We start from the raw sequence: 17079 nt of genomic DNA, 5'->3' as shown, positions 1-17079 counted from the left end.
GAGGGGTGGGAGATGATCAGCTTGGTGAGGAACCAGAAGAAAGAGATGACCACTTGCTACCTATGTGATGACAGCTTAGGTTGCCCCTATTAGCATAGTCACTAGGAGAAGCACAGATCCTCGCTCCTCCTCCGTTTCTGTGACTCAGCCTACCCTGCAGGAGGGGACCTATATCCCCAAATGCCACACACTGTGCACTTGGGCTTTGCAGATTGGACCAAAGCTAATATCCTTGTTGATGCCCTATCTGTATGAGCTCTTGTGTCTGATATGAAACTGTTTCAATAGCCCTAAAGTGAAGCAGAAAGATTGTTGTATTATTACAGGTGTGATCACAGACTGGCTCTCTACTGGATGAAATAGCTACGCCAGGAACTATTTGCCTTCATTTGCTGTTACACTCGGGACCTGACTGGCGCTATCATACGTGTATTGGCTACATATGTTACTAATTGAAGCAGCTGCAACCTGTTGCCGGAATTGATGTCAAACAAAGGGGGGAAGTCACAGTGAAAGACACCACTACGTGATACACAAAGGGAAGGTCTGTTGTTGCAGTACTGTCGTGCAATTTAGTGTTCATCTGACAACCGCATTTATTAGTAGCTCCCCTAGCTTATTCTCATTTCCAGCTCACTCCTTTTTCTTTAAGTTTTCCTTTCTCAAGGGTGTTTCTTTGTGTGATTTATTGGTTTTGGGAGAATTGTTTTGTACAAATATAATAAAATAATGAAGCCCTTGGATCGTCTAGACTGTAGTAAACTTGCAGGCAAGGGACACGGATATAACATATAAAGTTGATGGCAGAGAACTAGGTGAGTTAAAGAAAATAAAGAGCAACTTTTTCTTTAAAATGCACAATTTCTTGTGGTTACTTTTGTGTAATCACTTAGTGCAATTCACATGCAAGTGAAGTGCTGAATCAGATGACCTTATCACTCAGTTTAAGACACATGGAACACAAAGAAAACTTGCTTGTTGTGAACTCTGTGGTATTGATTCCTCTAGCATCTGCAGTGAGCGGAGACACAATACCACTGACCCCCAAGCAGACTAAAACCATTTGATATAGAGTGACCCTACGGTCTAAATGATCAATACCTTTATTTCAATGTGTTCAAGTGCTGACAAAATATAACAAACCAATTCTCTCTTCCTTATCCTGCAGAGCTCTTACATAAAAGCATATATAATAGATAGAAAAAAGGAGCTGGAGGTTTATATTACAGCACAGGCTCCTTAAGAGCAATGCAGGTACTAAAATTGCTAAGTGCCAAGAAGGAATCACCATTGTAGATGGTGTAATACTAATCTGTGAGTACTGTGTGGTCCAGCAGAATATTAAGGCTCAGACTCCACAAGTAACAGTCTGGAATACAAGGAACGCTGGATTATTTACCTAGTGAGCACTGCAAGGACAAACAGCGCTAAGGGTACAAAGTAGTGTTGCATTAAGGCTACCCATATAACCTACATACATTCAGTAACTCACAGGTAGGAAGCTTGATAAGGTCCCTGTACCGCTATTAACAAATCCACATAGAGAATCCTCTGTCACCCCACCTATTAGGACTCTCTTCCTTTCAGACAAACGTCTGATTTATTTCAAGATTATTATACAGACTTTGGCCTGCACACGTCTATAGAAAAGAGGCACCATTCTGCAGTAATGTGCAGTCACAGCTTGGAAACACACATGTAAATAGATACAGACGTATAGAAGATATAGATATATATTTAAAGAGTAATAATCAAGGAGATGATAAATGAGAGTCCAGAGCAGATGTGGAGACAGATGATGCCACAATTAGGAGCTCTCTAGCCCCTATTCAGCTAGAAATCTGTTGGTGCAACCCTCTGCACTCCTTGTTGGTGCTGTTCCTCTCATGCTTGGTGTAATAATAGGGAGGTTAAGTCTCTTTGAGGAGGTTAATTTTGGCACAGATCTTCAACGCAGGTCCCAATTTAATGTTCAATGTGCTCATGAGATGCTCCTCCTTCAGCAGCAACAACGCCTGCCCATCAATCTCCTGCGATCGAAAATCCTCAGCCAGATCCTGGCAACCTGCAGCGTAGAACAAAAATAAATTTAGACCAGCCGGTAATTAGAACTAATAAAACAGTTTTCTCAGCAACAACCCACTGAAATAATTACTAGTCAGTGGTTAGTTTGACTATAAAAGAGGGGGATTCAAGACTTTAGTATCCTTGTCTAAAGCAATAACATTTTATTCAGGCTTGTATGGTGCAAAGAAAGATTCCCCCTTTTACAACTATTATACTCTACCTAAGTACATGTGAAAATAACAAGGGAACGTCATTAGAATATACCATAATGGTAGAAAACCAGAGATTGAGGTCAAAGCCACCTTAACAGATAAAGCATTAGGCTCAGAAACAAGGCACCTGAATTGTGCACCAGGTGAGGAACCTGTTGGGGCACTGCCCAGCTATGCAAAATAAACTGAGAAAGTTGCTCACTATACACGGAAGTATCAGCGTCACAGTCTTACTATTTCTATCTGCCTACAGTATGTACTGAGCCTTTATTTATTACACTTGTATTTATAATAACTCATGTGTATATGTAAAATCGTTTAATACTACTGATATTCATTCATAGCTACTTGGTATCAAGCACAACCCTATTATAAATCAAAGTGAAGTTACAGTGTGAGCCTATAAAAACAAACAACCAATCTGGCTTCCTCCAATCATTGCATGCCCCACAAGCTGGACGCCAGATGGAGTATGCAACAATTGGAGGAAGCCGGATTAGTCATTGATCTCACTCTACTAAATGTTTACCATAACTCAGTGGTGAATTTTAATGAATTCAAGCGCCCCTTTTTCTTTTTTTTATGACACGATGAGTCCACGGATCATCTTAATTACTAATGGGATATTCACCTCCTTGTCAGCAGGAGGCGGCAAAGAGCACCACAGCAGAGCTGTTAAATAGCTCCTCCCACCCCAGTCATTCTCTGCCTACGTTAGTGATAGGAAGAGGTAAAGTGAGGTGTTAGATTAGATTCTTCTACCAAGAGTTTATTATTTTTAAAGTATTGCCAGAGAGTGCTGCTTTGTTCTAGGGTGTAGCCGTAGTCCATATCAGTCTCTTCAGTAGAGCTTTTGGTGGCTTTAGAGCAATGGGAACTTGTGGGACATAATTCTCACTGCGCCTCCCATAAATTGATGCTGCCCTTCTCCTGATAGCCTAAGTAAGATGACTCAGGCTTTATCTTTATCCACAGGGCTATGGGAGGGAGAGGACCTCTCAAACCTGCTGGGCTGCCCTGCTGTTGGGCAGAGTTAAAGGTAAGTGCTGACTTTTTCTTCTAGGTGTAAAGATCTCAGAAAAGTGGAGCACTTTATTTATTTTGTGAAAAAGGAAATTTATGCTTACCTGATAAATGTATTTCTTTTACGATATGACGAGTCCACGGATTTCATCCTTACTTATGGGATTATGCCTCCTTGTCAGCAGGAGGAGGCAAAGAGCACCACAGCAGAGCTGTATATATAGCTCCTCCCTTCCCTCCCACTCCAGTCATTCGACCAAAGTTAGGAAGAGAAAGGAAAAGCCAAGGTGCAGAGGTGACTGAAGTTTAACAAAAATAAACACCTGTCTTAGAAATGACAGGGTGGGCTGTGGACTCGTCATATCGTAAAAGATATAAATTTATCAGGTAAGCATACATTTCCTTTTCTTTTACAAGATATGACGAGTCCACAGATTTCATCCTTACTTATGGGATACAATACCAAAGCTATAGGACACGGATGAAAGGGGGGGACAAGACAGGAACCTAAACGGAAGGCACCACTGCTTGAAGAACCTGTCTCCCAAAAACAGCCTTGGATGAGGCAAAAGTATCAAATTTGGAAAAAGTGTGAAGAGATGACCAAGTTGCAGCCTTGCAAATCTGTTCAACAGAAGCATCATTTTTAAATGCCCATGAGGAAGCCACAGCTCTAGTAGAATGAGCCGTAATTCTTTTAGGAGGCTGCTGTCCAGCAGCCTCATATGCCAAACGGATGATATTCCTAAGCCAAAGAGAAAGAGAGGTAGCCGTAGCTGTCTGGCCCCCTACGTCTCCCAGAAAAAAACAATGAATAATGAAGATGATTGACGAAAATCTTTGGTCGCCTGCAAGTAAAACTTCAGGGCACGAACCACGTCCAAGTTATGTAACAGACGCTCCTTCTTAGAAGAATGGTTAGGACACAAGGAAGGAACAACAATTTCCTGATTAATATTCTTATTAGAAACAACCTTAGGAAGGAAACCAGGGTTGGTACGTAAAACCACCTTATTAGAATGGAAAATAAGATAAGGAGATTCACATTGTAAAGCAGAAAGCTCAGAAACTCTGCAAGCAGAAGAAGTAGCAACCAAAAATTAAACTTTCCAAGATAACTTAATATCTATGGAATGCATAGATTCAAACGGAACCCCTTGAAGAACATTAAGAACTAAATTCAAACTCCAAGGAAGAGCAATTGGTCTAAACACAGGCCTGATTCTAGTCAGAGCCTGACAAAAAGATTGAACATCTGGAACATCTGACAGACATTGGTGTAGCAAAATAGACAAAGCAGAAATCTGTCCCTTTAAGGAACTTGCTGACAATCCTTTTTCCAATCCTTCTTGGAGAAAAGATAAAATCCTGAGAATCCGAACTTTTCTCCATGAGTAGCCATTGGATTCACACCAATAAACATATTTACGCCATATCTTATGGTAAATTTTTCTAGTAACAGGCTTACGTGCCTGAATCAAGGTATCAATGACCGCATCAGAAAACCCTCGCTTAGATAAAATCAAGCGTTCAATCTCCAAGCAGTTAGCTGCAGAGAAATTAGATTTGGATGATGGAAGGGTCCCTGAATGAGAAGATCCTGCCTCAATGGAAGCTTCCACGGTGGCAAAGAGGACATGTCCAACAGATCGGCATACCAAGTCCTGCGAGGCCACGCAGGGGTGATGAGAATTACTGCAGCCCTCTCAGAGCAAACGGTGGGAACACATAAGCTAGGTTGAATGACCAAGGCACTGCCAAGGCATCTATCAGTTCGGCCTGAGGATCCCTGGACCTGGATCCGTATCTTGGAAGCTTGGCATTCCTACGAGAAGCCATAAGATCCAGCTCCGGTCTGCCCCATCTGACAATGGGGTTGGCAAAGACCTCCGGATGAAGTTCCCACTCCCCCGGATGAAACGTCTGTCTGCTCAAAAAATCCTCTTTCCAGTTGTCCACTCCTGGGATTTATATTGCTGACAGATAACAAGAGTGAGCCTCCGCCCATCAAATTATTTTGGATACTTCTGTCATCGCTAAGGAACTCCTTGTTCCTCCCTGATGATTGATGTAAGCCACAGTCATGATGTTGTCTGACTGAAAACTGATGAATTTGGCTGAAGCCAACTGAGGCCAAGCCTGAAGCGCATTGAATATCGCTCTCAATTCCAGAATATTGATTGGAAGTAAAGACTCCGACTCCACACACCCTGAGACTTCATGGAATTCCAGACTGCACCCCAATCTAGTAGACTGGCGTCCGTTGTCACTATCACCCATGAGGGTCTGCGGAAGCACGTCCCTTGGGACAGATGATCCGGCGACAACCACCAAAGAAGAGAGTCTCTTGTCTCCTGATCCAGATCTATCTGAGGAGACACATTTGCATAATCTCAATTCCACTGCCTGAGCATGCTCAGTTATAGCGGTCTGAGATGAAAACGAGCAAACACAATAATGTCCATTGCCGCCACCATCAATCTAATTACCTCCAAGCACTGAGCCACTGATGACCGAGGATTGGACTGAAGGGCTCTGCATGTATTCAGAATGTTTAACTTTCTGACCTCCGTCAAGAAAACTTTCATTGATATAGAATCTATTAGAATTCCCAGGAAAAGAAACCTTGTCTGTGGAATTAGTGAACTCTTTACTAGATTCACCTTCCACCCGTGAGTCCTTAGAAAGGACAGAACCGTGTCTGTATGAGTTCTTGTCAGTTGATACGACGATGCCTGGATCAGAATATCGTCCAGATAAGGCGCCACTGCAATGCCCTGCAGTCTGAGAACTGCCAGCAGAGACCCTAGAACCTTCGTGAAGATCCTGGGTGCTGTGGCCAGCCCGAAAGGAATAGCCACGAACTGAAAATGTTTGTCCAGGAAGGCAAACCTTAGAAACTGGTGATGATCTCTGTGGATAGGAATATGCAGATATGCATCCTTTAAGTCCACGGTAGTCATATATTGACCCTCCTGGATCAGTGGAAGAATAGTCTGAATGGTCTCCATCTTGAAGGATGGAACTCTGAGAAACTTGTTTAGACTTTTGAGGTCTAAAATGGGTCAGATTGTTCCCTCTTTTTTGGGAACCACAAAAAGATTTGAGTAAAACCCCTGTCTCTGCTCCTGTATTGGAACGGGGCAGATTACTCCCATAGTGGAGAGGTCTCTTACACAACGTAAGAATACCTCTCTTTTTATCTGGTCTACAGACAATCGTGAAAGAAGAAACCTTCCCCTTGGAAAAGAGTTTCTGAACTCCAGCGTCCAAGGATCCTGAACGTCTCTTATCCAAGCCTGGACAAAGAGAGAAAGTCTGCCCCCTACTAGATCCTGTCCCGGATCGGGGGCCGTCCCTTCATGCTGTTTTGGGAGCAGCAGCAGGCTTCTTGGGTTGTTTACCCTTGTTCCAAGCCTGGTTGGGTCTCCAGATGGACTTGGCTTGTGCAAAATTCCCTTCCCGTTTAGCGGAAAAACAAGAGGGGACTCCCTTGAAATTCTGAAAGGAATGAAAATTATTCTGTTTACCCCTTTGTTTAGCTGCTTTATCCTGAGGTAGGAGATGACCCTTACCTCCCGTAATATCAGAAATTATTTCTTCCAAGTCAGGCCCGAATAGGGTCTTTCCTTTGAAAGGAATAGCCAAAAGCTTGGATTTAGAGGACACATCAGCAGACCAAGATTTTAACCATAAAGCTCTATGCGCTAAAATGGCAAATTCTGCATTCTTAGCCGCCAGCATGGCGATCTTAAAGGCGGCATCCGTAATAGAAGAATTAGCCAGCTTAAGGGCCTTAATTCTATCCAGTATTTCCTCTAAAGGAGTCTTAGTCTTAAGAGACTCTTCTAAGGCGTCAAACCAAAAGGCAGCCGCAGTTGTAACTGGTACAATACAAGCCGTTGGTTGTAATAGAAAACCCTGATGTATAAATAGCTTTTTTAGAAGACCCTTCAACTTTTTATCCATAGGATCTTTGAAAGCACAACTGCCTCAATAGGAATAGTTGTATGCTTAGCCAGGGTAGATATAGCTCCCTCCACCTTAGGGAATATTTGCCAAGAATCCCGAACAGTGTCTCTTAAAATTAGGAGAAGGTGAGAACGGGATACCCGGTCTTTCCCATTCCCGCGCAATAATTTCCGAAATTCTCTTAGGAACCGGAAAAATATCAGAGTAAGAAGGAACCTCTAAGTATTTATCCATCTTACACAATTTCTCTGGTGGTACCACAATACAGTCACAGTCATCCAGAGTCGCTAAAACCTCCCGAAGTAACAGGCGGAGGTGTTCAAGATGAAGGACATGACGTCCGAGTCAACACACTCCCTGAGTCGGAAAGCTCCCCCTCAGATAAAAGCTCGCTACCCCCCAAATCAGATCCCTGGGAGGGCACATCGGAGATAGCCATCAAAGTCTCAGAAGTTGCAAGGACCAAAGTGGTTTCCGTCCTGCTGTGTTTGCCCTGTAATACTGGCAACTTGGATAAAACTTCTGAAAGGGTGGATGACATAACTGCAGCCATATCCTGCAGAGTAAATGAAGTGGACGCAGTTGAAGAACATGGCGTCACTTGAGCGGGTGTTAAGGGCTGTGACACTTGGGGAGAAAGAATTGGCATACCATGAGTCTCATCAGTCTGAGAAACATCCTGCGCTATATCTTTAGCAAGAAAAAATTGTTCTTTACATTGCAGTGCCCTCTCAGTGCATGAGGGACAAAAAGTAAGCGGGGGTTCCACAATGGCATCTAAACACATGGAACAAGTACTGGCTTCAAGTTCATTCATAGTAAAAAACAGAAACTGTATACAGTTACTTCAAACACTTTGTATGCATAATCTATTTATTTAGCATAAAAACACTCCTTATGCACAATCTAGTAATTTAGGTAATAAAACTACTGTGCCTTTAAGAAAAAAGAAAAAACAAAATTTATGCTTACCTGATAAATTTATTTCTCTTGTGGTGTATCCAGTCCACAGATTCATCCATTACTTGTGGGATATTCTCCTTCCCAACAGGAAGCTGCAAGAGGATCACCCACAGCAGAGCTGTCTATATAGCTCCTCCCCTAACTGCCACCTCCCAGTCATTCGACCGAAGACAAGCAAGAGAAAGGAGAAACTATAGGGTGCAGTGGTGACTCTAGTTTAAACATTAAAAAACACCTGCCTTAAAATGACAGGGCGGGCCGTGGACTGGATACACAACAAGAGAAATAAATTTATCAGGTAAGCATAAATTTTGTTTTCTCTTGTAAGGTGTATCCAATCCACAGATTCATCCATTACTTGTGGGATACCAATACCAAAGCTATAGGACACGGATGAAGGGAGGGTCAAGGCAGGCGCTTAAACGGAAGGCACCACTGCCTGTAAGACCTTTCTCCCAAAAATAGCCTCCGAAGAAGCAAAAGTATCAAATTTGTAGAATTTAGAAAAAGTATGAAGCGAAGACCAAGTCGCCGCCTTACAAATCTGTTCAACAGAAGCCTCATTTTTAAAAGCCCATGTGGAAGCCACCGCTCTAGTGGAATGAGCTGTAATTCTTACAGGAGGCTGCTGGCCAGCAGTCTCATAAGCTAAGCGGATTATACTTCTTAACCAAAAAGAAAGAGAAGTTGCTGAAGCCTTTTGGCCTTTCCTCTGTTCAGAGTAGACAACAAACAATGCAGATGTTTGATGAAAATCTTTAGTAGCTTGTAAATAAAACTTTAAAAGCACGAACCACGTCAAGATTGTGTAATAGACGTTCCTTCTTTGAAGAAGGATTAGGACACAGTGACGGAACAACAATCTCTTGATTGATATTCTTATTGGATACCACCTTAGGAAGAAACCCAGGTTTGGTACGCAAAACTACCTTATCTGCATGGAAGATCAGATAAGGGGAATCACACTGCAAGGCAGATAACTCAAACTCTTCAAGCCGAAGAGATAGCTACCAAGAACAGAACTTTCCAAGATAAAAGCTTGATATCTATGGAATGCAGAGGTTCAAACGGAACCCCTTGAAGAACTTTAAGAACTAAATTTAAAGTCCATGGCGGAGCAACAGGTTTAAACACAGGCTTGATTCTAACAAAAGCCTGACAAAACGCCTGAAACATCCGCCAGACGCTTGTGCAAAAGAATAGACAGAGCAGAAATCTGTCCCTTTAAGGAACTAGCTGACAATCCCTTCTCCAATCCTTCTTGGAGAAAAGACAATATCCTGGGAATCCTGACTTTACTCCATGAGTAACCCTTGGATTCACACCAATGAAGATATTTACACCATATCTTATGATAGATTTTCCTGGTGACAGGTATCAATGACCGACTCGGAAAAACCACGTTTTGACAAAATCAAGCGTTCAATCTCCAAGCAGTCAGACGCAGAGAAATTAGATTTGGATGTTAGAAGGGACCTTGAAGTAGAAGGTCCTGCCTCAGCGGCAGAGTCCATGGTGGAAAGGATGACATGTCCACCAGATCTGCGTACCAAGTCCTGCGTGGCCACGCAGGAGCTATCAAAATCACCGAAGCTCTCTCCTGCTTGATCTTGGCAATCAGACGAGGGAGCAGAGGAAACAGTGGAAACACATAAGCCAGGTTGAAAGACCAAGGCGCTGCTAGAGCATCTATCAGCGCTGCCTTGGGATCCCTGGACCTGAACCCGTAACAAGGAAGCTTGGCATTCTGACGAGACACCATGAGATCCAGTTCTGGTTTGCCCCAAAGTTGAATCAACTGTGCAAACACCTCCGGATGGAGTTCCCACTCCCCCGGATGAAAAGTCTGTCGACTTAGAAAATCTGCCTCCCAGTTCTCTACTCCTGGGATATGGATAGCTGATAGATGGCAAGAGTGAACCTCTGCCCATAGAATTATTTTTGAAACCTCCAACATTGCTAGGGAACTCCTTGATGGTTGATGTAAGCTACAGTCGTGATGTTGTCCGACTGAAATCTGATGAACCTGACCGCAGCTAGCTGAGGCCAAGCCTGAAGAGCATTGAATATCGCTCTTAGTTCCAGAATGTTTATCGGAAGGAGTGTCTCCTCCTGAGTCCACAAGCCCTGAGCCTTCAGGGAGTTCCAGACTGCACCCCAGCCCAGAAGGCTGGCATCTGTCGTTACTATTGTCCAATCTGGCCTGCGGAAGGTCATACCCTTGGACAGATGGACCCGAGATAACCACCAGAGAAGAGAATCCCTGGTCTCTTGATCCAGATTTAGTAGAGGGGACAAATCTGTGTAATCCCCATTCCACTGACTGAGCATGCAGAGTTGCAGCGGTCTGAGATGTAGGCGGGCAAACGGCACTATGTTCATTGCCGCTACCATTAAGCTGATTACTTCCATACACTGAGCCACTGAAGGGCGAGAAGTAGAATAAAGAGCACAGCAGGAATTTAGAAGTTTTGACAACCTGGCCTGTCAGGTAAATCTTCATTTCTACAGAATCTATCAGAGTTCCTAGGAAGGAAACTCTTGTGAGAGGAGAGAGAGAACTTTTTTCTTCGTTCACTTTCCACCCATGCGACCTCAGAAATGCCAGAACAATGTCCGTGTGAGACCTGGCAACTTGAAAAGTCGATGCCTGTATCAGAATGTCGTCTGAGTAAGGGGCTACTGCTATAGCCCGCGGCCTTAGGACCGCTAGAAGGGACCCTAGAACCTTTGTAAAGATTCTTGGTGCCGTGGCCAACCCGAAGGGAAGAGCCACAAACTGGTAGTGCCTGTATTGACCCTCCTGGATCATAGGAAGGATGGTTCGAATAGTCTCCATCTTGAAGGATGGGACTCTGAGAAATTTGTTTAAGATCTTGAGATCTAAGATTGGTCTGAATGTTCCCTCTTTCTTGGGAACAACAAACAGATTTGAATAAAAGCCCTGTCCCTCCTGCGGAACTGGGTGGATCACTCCCATAACTAGGAGGTCTTGAACACAATGTAAGAATGCTTCTCTCTTTATCTGGTTTGCAGATAAAAGTGAGGGATGAAATCTCCCTTTTGGGGGAGAGGTTTTGAATTCCAGAAGATAACCCTTGGATACAATTTCCAATGCCCAGGGATCCTGAACATCTCTTGCCCAAGCCTGGGCGAAGAGAGAGAGTCTGCCCCCTACTAGATCTGTTTCTAGATCGGGGGCTGCTCCTTCATGCTGTCTTAGAGGCAGCAGCAGGCTTCTTGGCCTGTTTCCCCTTTTTCCAAGCCTGGTTAGGTCTCCAGACCGGCTTAGACTGGGCAAAAGTTCCCTCTTGTTTTGTGTTGGAAGTTGAAGCTGCGCCACTCTTGAAGTTTCGAAAGGGCCGAAAACTAGACTGGTCCTTAATTTGTTGGACCGGTCTTGAGGAAGGGCGTGACCTTTTCTTCCAGTGATGTCAGAAATTATCTCCTTCAGTCCAGGCCCGAATAGGATCTGTCCTTTGAAGGGAATGTTGAGAAGTTTAGACTTTGTAGTCACATCAGCTGACCAGGATTTAAGCCATAGCGCCCTACGCGCCTGAATAGCAAAACCTGAATTTTTAGCCGTTAGCTTGTGTTAAATGAACAACGGCGTCAGAAACAAATGAATTGGCTAGCTTAAGGGCCCTAAGCTTGTCAATAATATCTTCCAACGGGGTTTCAACCTGTAGAGCCTCCTCTAGGGACTCAAACCAGAAAGCCGCGGCAGCAGTGACTGGGGCAATGCATGCAAGAGGCTGGAGAATAAAACCTTGTTGAATAAAAAATTTTTTTAAGGTAACCCTCTAATTTTTTATCCATTGGATCTAGAAAAGCACATCTGTCCTCAACAGGGATAGTGGTACGCTTAGCTAGAGTAGAAACTGCTCCCTCCACCTTAGAGACCGTCTGCCATAAGTCCCGTGTAGCGGCGTCTATAGGAAACATCTTTTTAAAAAACAGGAGGGGGAGAGAATGGTACACCTGGACTATCCCATTCCTTAGTAATAATTTCAGAAAACCTTTTAGGGATTGGAAAAACATCAGTGTAAGTAGGTACTGCATAGTATTTATCCAATCTACATAATTTCTCTGGGACTACAATAGTGTCACAGTCGTCCAGAGTTGCTAAAACCTCCCTGAGCAATACGCGGAGGTGTTCAAGCTTAAATTTAAATGTAGACATATCAGAATCAGATTGAAGTATCTTCCCTGAATCAGAAAAATCACCCACAGATTGAAGCTCCCCTGCTTCAGCTTCATTATATTGTGAGGGTGTATCAGAGATAGCTACTAAAGCGTCAGAGAGCTCTGTATTTATTCTAGTCCCAGAGCTGTCTCGCTTTCCTTGCAATCCTGGCAGTTTAGATAAAACCTCTGTAAGGGTATGATTCATAACTGCCGCCATGTCTTGCAAGGTATACGCAATGGGCACGCTAGATGTACTTGGCGTCCCCTGAGCGGGATTTATAGGATCTGACACGTGGGGAGAGTTAGACGGCATAACTTCCTCCTTGTCAATTTCTTCTGTTGATAAATTTTTTAAAGCCAGAATATGGTCTTTGTAATCTATAGTAAAATCAGTGCATTTGGTACACATTCTAAGAGGGGGTTCCACAATGGCTTCTAAACATAATGAACAATGAGTTTCCTCTATGTCAGACATGTTTAAACAGACTAGTAATGAGACCAGCAAGCTTGGAAAACACTTTAATAACTGTGAAACAAGCAAAAAATAAAAACGGTACTGTGCCTTTAAGAGAAAAAAAAACAATCACAGAAACTGCTAAAACAGTGAAAAAAGCAGTAAATCTTACGAAATTTTTACAGTGTGTATAATAGGCTGAAAGAGCATTGCACCCACTTGCAAATGGATGATTAACCCCTTAGTTTCAAAACCGGATCAAAAAAACGATAAACGTTTTTAAACAGTCACAACAAACTGCCACAGCTCTACTGTGGCCCTACCTGCCCATACAACGACTTTGGAAGGCACAAAAACCCCTTAGAGAGGTCCTATATGTTCAGGGGACTCCTTCAGGGAAGCTGGAAGTCTCAAGCTGCAAAAACTAATGGAAAATAGGCCCCTCCCAACCTGTACTCACAGTGAGAGGGCCTTAAAAAACTATCCCTAGGCAAAATCTAATCAGCTATGTGGAAAAACTGGGCCCCAGAATAAAGTTTTATCACCAATATGAAATAAACGTTTATACACCTCAAGCAAACGTTATATCTATTCAGTAATGTGAGTAAATAATAAAAATATTACCCTTTACAGCAAGCATGATACCAGTCCTTATTAAATCACTTTAATCAGGCTTACCTTAAATAAATCCGGTATTGTCAGCATTTTCTAGCTTATCATTTCTCTAGAAAAATTTAAAACTGCACATACCTCAGATCAGGAGACCCTGCACGCTATTCCCCCAGCTGAAGTTACCCATCTCTTCAGTTATGTGTGAGAACAGCAATGGATCTTAGTTACAACCTGCTAAGATCATCAAAGACCACAGGCAGACTCTTCTTCAACTTTCTGCCTGAGGCTAAAATAGTACAACTCCGGTACCATTTGAAAATAAACTTTTGATTGAAGATAAACTACATTAATGCACCACATCTCTCTAGCTGCTTCCCTTGTCGAGAGCTGCAAGAGAATGACTGGGAGGTGGCAGTTAGGGGAGGAGCTATATAGACAGCTCTGCTGTGGGTGATCCTCTTGCAGCTTCTTGTTGGGAAGGAGAATATCCCACAAGTAATGGATGAATCTGTGGACTTGATACACCTTACAAGAGAAACATGTGCAGCACCATTGTGCGGCTAAAAAACACTAATAATTGTGGTTTGCAATAAAGATCGAAATTATTCGTATCCCATTAATATCAAATTAACCTTGTTTAAAAATAACTGCACCTTCAAAATAAAAACTTATGTTTTAAACCTCGCCACAGCTCTGCTGCGGCGCTTACCTGCCCCCTCACACTGAGACAACAAACGGTACCCGTGCAGCAAGCGTCTAGACCGCCTGAGTTCCACTACCCATACGGTCCAGACAGAAGACACTGGAGTCGTCCGACCAACTCCCAGATAGGCACTGCGTCTATTCGCGCGCGAAAAATGCCCCGCCCATCGTGGGCGTATCAAAGCGGAACTCCCGCGCGGCCCAAACCTTGTCTAATAAATTTAACAATGGAGCCACCGGAGTATTGCACAAAAAAAAAAAAACAGTGCCCCACATGAAGCCAGTTCCCCTGTAACCATGTCGCAAGCATATACAGTATCTATGTGATCCGGAATTTACTCCGCAACCTCAGCGTCAGCCCACACATTAAAAGGTTAATAAAGGTGAAATATACCCTTCTACCGCACCCCATATCAATCATTATCCCATAATGATAGCATCCTTCTCTGTATACCCCCTTAGCTAGATACCATAGGGCACAGACATAGGTAAACTTAGTGAGAGAGATAGAGAGACAGTCCTTTCTGAGGTACCCAGTGTCACAGAAAAACAAAAGACTGCACATACCTCCATGTTGAGTAACAACATGACTCGTTCCACACTGCAAGAGGTCCTTCATCTCCTCCCAGAATCTGTGGGAATAACTGGGTCTTAGATAAACTTGCTAAGACCCATACGCATCAGGGCAGCCCCATTGGGAGTCACAGAGGACTGATGTAATCTGCACAGACCCTATAGCTGTACCCTGAGAAAAATAGTACACACTGGCACCATTTAAAAATAATAAACACTTGATTGAAGAATCTAAACACCTCACTTTACCTCTTCCTATCACTAACACAGGCAAATAGAATGACTGGAGTGGGAGGGAAGAGATATATAGATATATATATATATATCTATATATCTATATCTATACATATATATATATATATACATATACACATACATACATATACAGCTCTGCTGTGGTGCTCTTTGCCTCCTCCTGCTGACCAGGAGGCGTAATCCCATAAGTAAGGATGAAATCCGTGGACTTGTCATATCTTGTAAAAGAAAGAACTCCTACATATTACAGGAGGGAACTTCGTTGACAGCAACTTATTGCAGGCACTGGGGCTAAAGAGAGTGGCTTTTATTAAGGACTTAACTTGGACTCAGTGGTAACACACAGCCCTACAAGCAGCAGTCCTGGGTTTTATACCTATGTAGGCTATGACACGTGCTTAAACATGTAAAGATTTAAATTGGTAAAAATAAACATGTTTTGCTGTAAAAGGACTCAGTGGGCAGTGTTCTCGTTTTCTCTTTTATTTGGGACTATACCAAGATCGTGAGGCAGTAGCCAACTTTGCCCCCAGGATTATTGCAGGCTCAGTGGCTCCCAGTGGCGTAGTTATTAACACATAGTAATGTCGACCTGGACCTACATGGTGTTACGCCCACGATGGGCGGAGCTTCTTATGGCGCCAGTTTTGCACTGCGCACTTGTCCTCCACTGCCGCTTTGGATTCGGAGGGATTCTTTAGTTCAGAAGGTTGCGTCATTAGTACAGTGGGTCCTGTTAGAGTCGCGGACCTTTTCCAACCCCTTTTCAACTAAATTGTGCAGGAAGTTACTGTTTTGCACACGTTTATTGTTACCGTAGGGTACAAGAGTTACGGTTATGCGCACCGTATTAAGGGGACCGGACAATATTGTAGTAATACGTTCCGGACTTTTATGTTAAAGACTATAATCTTTCATGTTAACTGCCGTTATCCATTACATTTTAGTAAAGTTAAAGAGGCAGAGGGGCACCTCAGCAAGGTTTAGCTGAGGGATAGCGAAGCTATGCAGTAGTTTTGTACCGTTTTCATTCTACACACACAAATAAAGTTACATTTTCGGATTTAAAGAGACAGTAACGTTTATGTGCTAATTTTTAATAATAAAAAAAAAAATTCTCACTCTCTTTTGAGCCTACTCCTTCTAAGACACTTGTTGTTTAGGAGTTATTGACAAGGGTCAAGTCATGCCACAATTTCTCCTATAGTATCCAAAAAATGTATGGCCCACATGCAGTGCCCTGCATTTCCTTTTCACACTCCTCCTGGAGTTATTCTGCATTTGATGCATTATGTTTTTCCCACGAGGAAAAAAACATTACTAGAGCAATTATTTTCAATCATTTGAGCAATGAAACTTGATTGATTCTGTAGTTGCTATTCTGAATGGTTCCGCCCTGTTACTGAAGGAGGAAGATACTTCGGGATTATCTGGAGAGAATTCTCAGACTCAGATGGCATAATATCTTTATTTGATCCTGAGGTTGTTTTTCTTTCAGTTTTTTAGCTTGAACACATCCATTTGTTACTTTAGGTTTTAGCTAACCTGGATGACCCCGACATTACTGGTGTCATCTATCCTAGTGCGTCCAGTAAATACATTACCGGTGTAGTCTGTACTAGTGCTTTCAGTAAGTTATAAGGGATGGAAGAGACCGCATTCCCTATATTTAAAAAGAAAATTTATGCTTACCTAATAAATTTATTTCTTGTTTGACACAATGAGTCCACGGATCATCTTAATTACTAATGGGATATTCACCTCCTGGTCAGCAGGAGGAGGCAAAGAGCACCACAGCAGAGCTGTTAAATAGCTCATCCCTTCCCTCCCACTCCAGTCATTCGATCGAAGTTAGGAAGAGAAAGGAAAAGCCAAGGTGCAGAGGTGTCTGAAGTTTACAATAACCCACAACCTGTCTAAAAGAAACAGGGCGGGCCGTGGACTCATTGTGTCAAAAAAGAAATAAATTTATCAGGTAAGCATAAATTTTCTTTTCTTTTTTAAGACACGATGAGTCCACAGATCATCTTAATTACTAATGGGATTCAATACCCAAGC

General features: G+C 42.9%; 1 protein-coding gene across 3 annotated transcripts in view; it reads right to left on the bottom strand.

Moving 5' to 3' along the window:
* Positions 1 to 1062: 1062 nt before the first annotated feature.
* The window catches only part of PHC1 (polyhomeotic homolog 1), a 99713-nt gene continuing 83696 nt past the window's right edge, over positions 1063 to 17079 (bottom strand). For all 3 annotated transcript variants that reach the window (XM_053696940.1, XM_053696942.1, XM_053696941.1), the window contains exon 15: positions 1063 to 2065. In XM_053696940.1, the coding sequence (XP_053552915.1) occupies positions 1911 to 2065 (155 nt within the window). In that variant the 3' untranslated portion in view covers positions 1063 to 1910. The remainder of the gene's footprint in view (positions 2066 to 17079) is intronic.

The sequence above is a fragment of the Bombina bombina genome, unplaced genomic scaffold (genome assembly GCF_027579735.1).
Source record: "Bombina bombina isolate aBomBom1 unplaced genomic scaffold, aBomBom1.pri scaffold_638, whole genome shotgun sequence".
Taxonomy (NCBI): domain Eukaryota; kingdom Metazoa; phylum Chordata; class Amphibia; order Anura; family Bombinatoridae; genus Bombina; species Bombina bombina.
This window is presented reverse-complemented; position numbering and strand designations above follow the sequence as displayed.